A 7,077-nucleotide genomic window follows, 5' to 3' on the forward strand; every position below is an offset into this window, starting at 1 on the left:
CGCTCACCCGAACTCCACCTGCAGCGACACGGGCGCCGCCATCTTGGCGGCGGCGCGGCCTCGCTTACGTCTCTGTGTGAGCGTCTGGTACATGTCCTTTCCTTTCTCCCCTTTAACTTTTTTTTTTTTTTTAATTATTAAAATTATTTATAAAAACCTCCTCGTTTTTCGGCTTTTTTTCTCTGTACATAGATATATATGTGTGTGTGTTTATGTGTGTGTACGCGCGCACTCACTTTGCCATGTGTCTCAGTTAGTTCAGCATAAAATAGCCGGGTTCTGGCTTTGTGACATTTCGGTTTTCAGGTCTTCCTTGCTGTAGTATCTGTATTGCTAAGGCTCTGGCACTGGGAACTTAAAAGTGTTTGCGGTGGAAGTCTGTGCATATTTGTGGAAATACTTGTGCGATTTTCTTAAAGCCTCCTTTTAGCAGAAGCTAAAAGGCTACTGTTTATTTGCTTTTTCCCACCCTTTCACGAACACAGAAATGCCATAACCCTTTAAATACCCATCTCCTTAAGAATCCTTTCCTCAGTCTTTCCCACTTCCAGCTGCAGTAACTCTCCTAATTTTCCCAGAAGAGTGAGATGCGTTTTTGCTTCCCTTGGAAATGCATAAATGAGCTCTCTATGTACAAATCACAGCTGAGTTCCCCACAGCTAGCGCATTACAGAAGGACCTTATCTTGCAATCTACATTTCCCGCTGTAACAAAGCGTGACCTTGTTTTCATTACATAAAAAAATGTTTTTCATATAATTGCTGTGGCTTGTTCTCTCGCATGAATCTCGGCTCATGTTAATAATTGCTGCTTCAATTTTCAGATAACTATTTTTTGTGAGCTGGTGGAAGAACACCAACAGAGTGCTCTTTAGGAGAGTTGCTGCATATAAGTAATGCTGCCGAGGGCATAACAAGGGTCCTGTTGTGCTCTTCCATTGCAGAGCCAAGAAAACCTAGTGTGGCATTTTTAGATATTGAATTTAAAGGAACTTAAGTAATGTCTGGATGTATCTTTGTTGATATTTAGGTGGGGATTATTTATTTTAAATACTTCTCTTTATTGTGTTTGTTTCCAAGGGATGTGAGGCACCAATAAGTTTCCAGAAAGTGACTTCATAAGAAAATCTTTCTAATCTACGTTTTAAGTTGGAAGAACATTTTGCCACAATTATATGTCCTTTGAAAATGGATTTGTCATTTTTTGAACTCAATTGAGTGTCAAGTGAGTTGAGTTTTGTAAGAGTTCCCTAGTTGTTAAAACTTTGGTTATCCTATTCAGTCAAGAGCTTACACTGCCTGCTTCTGTGTTCTTGAAGTAGCATTTGTGTTTATTATCTATGCCCCTACTCACATAAAGCTTCATAATCCTCTAAGACTTGAGTTTGGCCTGTGGCCTCATAACATCAGGAAAACTGACATGTTTGTAAAGTTCCAGATTTTCCCAATTGTTCTTTTTCTAGAAAAGGAATATGGGTGAGGAGCATGCTGAGACTTATGAGTTGCAGTTACAAAAATTAACTGTTTTTTCTAAGAGCCTAAGGAGATTAGGTACTTGGACCCAATTGGAATCCCATTTTTTTCAAGTGTGAAGACCAGCTCCTGTACTCGCCAGCCTCTGCATATTTTGCTCACGATCTCTGGTGCTTGCAGAGGCCATCCCTTAGTTATCTGAGGCTTGTCCCCCAGTACCTTCTGAATACCAGAAAACGGATGTTCACCAGGTTGTTCAGAGGAGGAAGATTGTGTGTTTATTTATTTTTACTTCAACTTGTCATCCTCGTTGGTTTCTCTGCTTCTCCCAGTCAAGTCCCTCCTGAGAGGGAATGTATGTAGAACAAGAAAGGGTTGCTAGGACTCAAGGACTGCTGGCTCTGCAGCTGACTTGCTGTGTAACCTCGTGTGAGTCATTTCCTCTCTCTGTTCACAAGTGGAAACTGGGGGAATATTTATTCCAGAAGATGCTACGATTTTTCATGTTTTGTGAAACGCCTTGAGACTTCTGGCTAAAAGGTGTTAGGGATGAGCGATGCTGGACGTAGCGTGGTGGCTGTAATATTGTTTGAAGCGAAGCAATGCCGAGAGCTGAAGGGAGAGGGGAGGCGTTAGGCGAGACGCTGCACGGCGGTTTGTAAGCGTGTTGGGATGGGAGCCATCTTCCTGTTCTGTTGGGGTGATGCCTGGCACCGTGGGGTTCTGGCCCGTAGCGGAGCCTCCTGTATGTGTTGGCGATGGGAGATGGCAACTTCCCCTATGAACTTGTGGTTTGCAAGAGGGGGAAAAAGACAAAGAGAATCCTGTGCTAAACATAGTCTGTGTCATTTGTTTTCTCTGTTGTGGCATCTATGTAAATCGCCTCTTTTGTACTGTTTTCCTTTTGACAATAAAGCAAAATCTCAGTGGTTCATTGTTTTTATTTCAGAGGTGGTGCAGAACTCTTGTTCGATGGTGTCAAAAAGCATCAGGTGACTTTGCCCTGTCAGCCAGAGCCTTGTGAGTATCAGAACCTGTTGGATAACTTGAAAGAATAACAACAAATGAAACAAAGCTGGTTTGTATTTTAGAAACACTTTCAGACATGCCGTGGATCACATAGCTTGGTTAGTGCTCAAAGTAAATACCAAGCAGAAATAGCCCAAGCATCTTCCCTGTCTTCTAAGCACTTGTGACTTGAATCCTTCCTTAAGATTTTTGCCTTCCTTCTCCTGGATAGACAACGGCCTCTGAATGTTTCCATCCAGTCTACATTTGTCTTGATACTTGAAGCCACCAATATCCTCCTCTCTCCCTTGTTTTCTCTTGCCTGTTCTGAGGTTTCCAAGAGGCATATATATATATATATATGTGTGTGTGTGTGTGTGTGTAGCATATATATATGTGGGGGTGTGTGTAGCAGTGTAACATTAATATATTTTATCAACTCATTTGATTTTCAAGTATATATAATTGTTTTATATTAACTCTGCAGTTGAAAATGACACAGCTAATGCTCGAACGTGATGCTGGACATCCTGCCTATAGCCCTCCCTACAAGAAAAATAAGATGCTGTTAAGCTAAAGACTTGAGTATTGCAGTGATAAATAGTCATAATCTCTGGTTTGATTCAGGATATCAATACTGAGAATTGCTGTACTAACTCTCTTGTTTCTCCTTATGTGTGTGCATACTTCAGTTGCAACATAATTTTGCAGCAGGTATGTTTTGAATTCTTCCAGCTAGATAGCAATGCTTTATGCTATTTGAGAGTAGGATTATAAACCAAAATAATACAAAGCATCAGGGAATGTTAACAACTAATATCTCTTGAATGGCTAATACCATAATCTATGTGCTGTGAATGTTCAGGCCTGAAATCTTCTTGCTGTGCCTGGAAGTAATTAGAGATTGGTAGAAGCGTTTTTGATGCTTGGACATAAGTATGTGTAATTCAAATGTAATAGGAGCACTGCAGTAGTGTTATCTGGTGGTTAAGGACAGGACTAGGAATCCAGAAACATGACCTGATGCTGATTTGCTTTGTGAGTTTAGTCGTGTTGCTTAACTTTCCCCTGTTGCTAGTGAAGTAGTAGTGATATTTTCATGCATCACAAGAGAGTTCAGCATTAAATTCCAGGACTGTTAAAACACTTAAGATCCTTAACTGGAAGATAGTAAAGAAATGCCAAAACACTCATTTAGTTAGTTTATAAACTTGGGGGTTAGAGCATTGTTTTCTTCAGTGTTCTGTAAACTTAAAATATACACTGATATCCACCACATTGGTGGTGCTCAAATCATGATCAGATGCTCAAGAAGAAGAGGTTATTACATGAGATGTTTATTTCTATCAGGGGAAGGTGGGGTTTAATATCAAAGAATGATTTTTCTAGCCCGATGGTTGTCAGTGGTGCAGTTGTAGGTGGCCTAATCTGTTCCCACTTGAAGTTGCTGGGAAGACTTCTGTAGACTTCACTAGGAGCTGGATTTATCCTAAAGGATAAATCTTTCCCTGAAGATCTGGCTCAGTCTCAGGGTTCAAACTCGTCAACTCCAGTCATTCCTTCCAGATTCATCTGACACGTTACTGCTCCCAGCTTTTCACGCTGCCTTGTTTTTCAGGTGCTGCTATCCCTGTGACAGGAGTGGCAGAAGGGACAGTGTGTCCACTTGCCAGCTCCCCTGGTTTGCAACCTGCTGTTCTCATGTGCATTGAGTGACAGGGAGGTTTTGGTTTTTGGGCTGGTTGTGGATTGGAGCGATTGAAGAACAGACACTGAATTGTGAGGCTTCTGCTCTAGTGACATTTACACCAAGCGCAGGGATGATGTAAGCAGATGTGGGGTTAATGTCTGACAGTAAGGGATAGCTGGAGACACCTCTGCGTAAGATTTCCAGGTGAGAATTTGTAGCGGTGAGGAATCAGTATAATCATATCAGAAACATGTGAATAAGAAATTTGGTGAATTCTTGCAATTTTACATTGTTCCTAATGACATGTGTTTTCCTCATTCACACTAAGAGAGTTTAATTCATCTGTCTCTGGGTAAATAAAGATATATGTAGTATGTTCCCTGCTGCCCTCATGCAGCCAGAATTATAATGATTAGAGAAATAAAACAGCTCAGTTCTACTCGGTGCATCCTGTTGCTTACCTTACCCCACATGTCCATCACTTACTACAGATCTTTCCCCAGAGTATTATGAACACTGCTTGAAGACCTGCACTTCTAACCCCATTTTAACTGATTTCATTAGCCGGCAAGCTTATTTTTGGCCATTTTGGCCTCTCTTACCCATTCTTCCTTTCTTTCTAGGTTATTTTTGTCTTTGTCCTCTTTTTTGCAGAGCAGCTGCTTCTCTCTGGGACATTGGGCCCAGCTATATTTTAAGTGTTTAGGCATTTTTATATATATCCCAGAGGTGAAGGGAGGTAGAAAATTATATGAAGAAATACTTGCAAATATTTACATGGATAAAACAAGCTGTGCTCTGTAGTTGACAAGGGCAGCGTTCTCTGAATGATAATAATGCTGTTTGAACAAATTCTTGTGTGGTCATTTCCTTTTTCCTGGTAACGGGCACTAGGTGGAAAGTAGGTGGGTTCCAGATCCAGTTAACTTTTTTAAAAAACTTTGATTCTCTGTCTTTTTCTGATGCCTGGAGATGGGCTCCTGGAGGGATTAGGAAAGACAGGAGGAAGGAAACTGCAAATGGGACAAGAGCAAGCCACGAAGGGTACAGCCATGTGTTGGGACTTATCCGTGGGGCTTTTTGTATCCTAATGTCAGTAAAACAGCAGTTCTTTATTTCCAAAGCGGAGCTGTCTTAGCCTGCATGTTGAAGTTGCTGCCAAGTAGGAACTTAAAAAGGTGTGATATATCTGCATAGGCGGGCAGATTTATGTAAGCCACAGTTTGTGCAGGAGTGTGTTATCTTACAGAGTTGTTGTGGAAAGAAGACCTCAAGAATCTTGTCCCAAATTGCTGGCTATTTTGGTGATCTTATTGATAATGCTGTTAGAGGATGTAAAGACATTAATGCCCTGTTGGCTTATTCTGCATAAAAACAGTGTGTGGGGGAGAAAGCAGCTGGGGGAATAACGATATTTGTCACATGGAGAGAGGATTAAATTGGCAGGGAAATCAACTTTATTTTCAAGCATCTAGGAGGCTATTAGAGACAATGGAGCATAAAAGAGAGAAACCCTAAATTAAAAACTGAAAATGTATTTGGCAGTCTCCTCCTGAAACAAGCCACAGTAATTTAACCAAGTGCTTCAGTAATCAAATAGATCATTGTGTGACTGCTCTGCAAGCGATGCCGGGGCTCCTTCCTCCATCTCACTGGGACTCACAGTGGTGGATTTGTCTATGGCCATGCGAGTTGCATGGACGCTGTTGGAAGGGTAGGAAGTCACTGCCATTGTTTAACCCTTGTAGTCATTTCAGGTTTAGCTCAGCAGCCTCATGCTGATGAAGAGTGTTACAAAACCTCTCTGCTGTGCTGTCTGCTGGATGTTGTATCCAGAGCTTGGGGCTGTTTGTAAAGTCTCTGGCAGTTGTGCTGCAGGCTGCTCAGCTGCCAGTCCAGGCCTTCAAATTCCAACTTCTCCCATGGTTTCAGTGATGGGACTTGTGTTTTTGGAGCAGTGGTGACCAGTTTCAGCAGTAAGCACTCAGACCTTCTGAGGTAATCAAGAATTCACTGTGTGTTTTGGCACTTAGAAGTCTGGAAGGATAAATTTTTAATCAGTATGTTTTGGTAATTGATTGTGGTTTCCTTTTACCAAAACCCCAGGGGAAAAGCCTGTTGCTAATCAGATTTTTTTTTTTAGAGGGAAAATTAAAATAATCTGTGAAGTGCTGCTTATGTTAAATCTCCGTGGAGAAGAGCATGGTCTGCTCCTCAAGAGCTTTGCTTTCCAGGGGCCTTGTTCTGTGCAGCATGGAGGACTGCTGGGGAGTTGGGAGCATTCATCTTCTTGGAAAAGAGCCTGGGGATCTCAGGATATCAGACCTGTGCTACGGGCAGAGTGGCTTAAAAAATACAGCATGGCATGTGTTCAGGGTTGACTGGGGTGCTGTGCCAAAACAACATGTAAAATCAAGAGTGGCAGTTGGCATCAGTTGTGTGTAAATGCCCAGTGCTATTGCTAGGTAGTGTGTCGTAGTTATTAATATTCTGAAATGCTTTTATTGCTCTGTTTATTATTCTGAACATTTTCAAACTTGCTCCAAAGAAAGAATAAAATATATATTTGATAATGCAGAGACTTATTAGAAGAATGATAAAAAACCCCTGTAGCTCTGTGGAATTTCATGCAGTCAAATCTTCTTAACCACACTGTAAGGTACTGTCAGGTCCCAAGGGACTCCGGGGTTATTCCCCTACTTGTGCATCTCTCTCAGGCAGGTAATTATTTATTTGCTGGCAAGGAAAGAGGACTCAGTGGGTTACACATGGTAGGACCTCAGGCTGGACTGGCTCAGCCTTGGATCCCGGCAGCTCTTTCCAGCAGTCGGTGTGAGCAGCCGCGTTTGCAGCGCCGGAGCCCGGCGTGCTGCTGCCGGGAGCTGCCGTGGAGCGGCCCCTGCCACC

General features: G+C 42.1%; 1 protein-coding gene across 1 annotated transcript in view; it reads left to right on the plus strand.

Moving 5' to 3' along the window:
• The first annotated feature begins 2,074 nt into the window (after positions 1-2,074).
• URM1 (ubiquitin related modifier 1) overlaps positions 2,075-7,077 on the plus strand; it is a 14,788-nt gene continuing 9,785 nt past the window's right edge. The window contains exons 1-2 of the mRNA XM_026860680.1: positions 2,075-2,130; positions 2,389-2,492. Of these exons, the coding sequence (XP_026716481.1) occupies positions 2,075-2,130; positions 2,389-2,492 (160 nt within the window). The remainder of the gene's footprint in view (positions 2,131-2,388; positions 2,493-7,077) is intronic.

Source organism: Athene cunicularia (genome assembly GCF_003259725.1).
Source record: "Athene cunicularia isolate RWA chromosome 17 unlocalized genomic scaffold, athCun1 chr17_part1, whole genome shotgun sequence".
Lineage (NCBI taxonomy): Eukaryota > Metazoa > Chordata > Aves > Strigiformes > Strigidae > Athene > Athene cunicularia.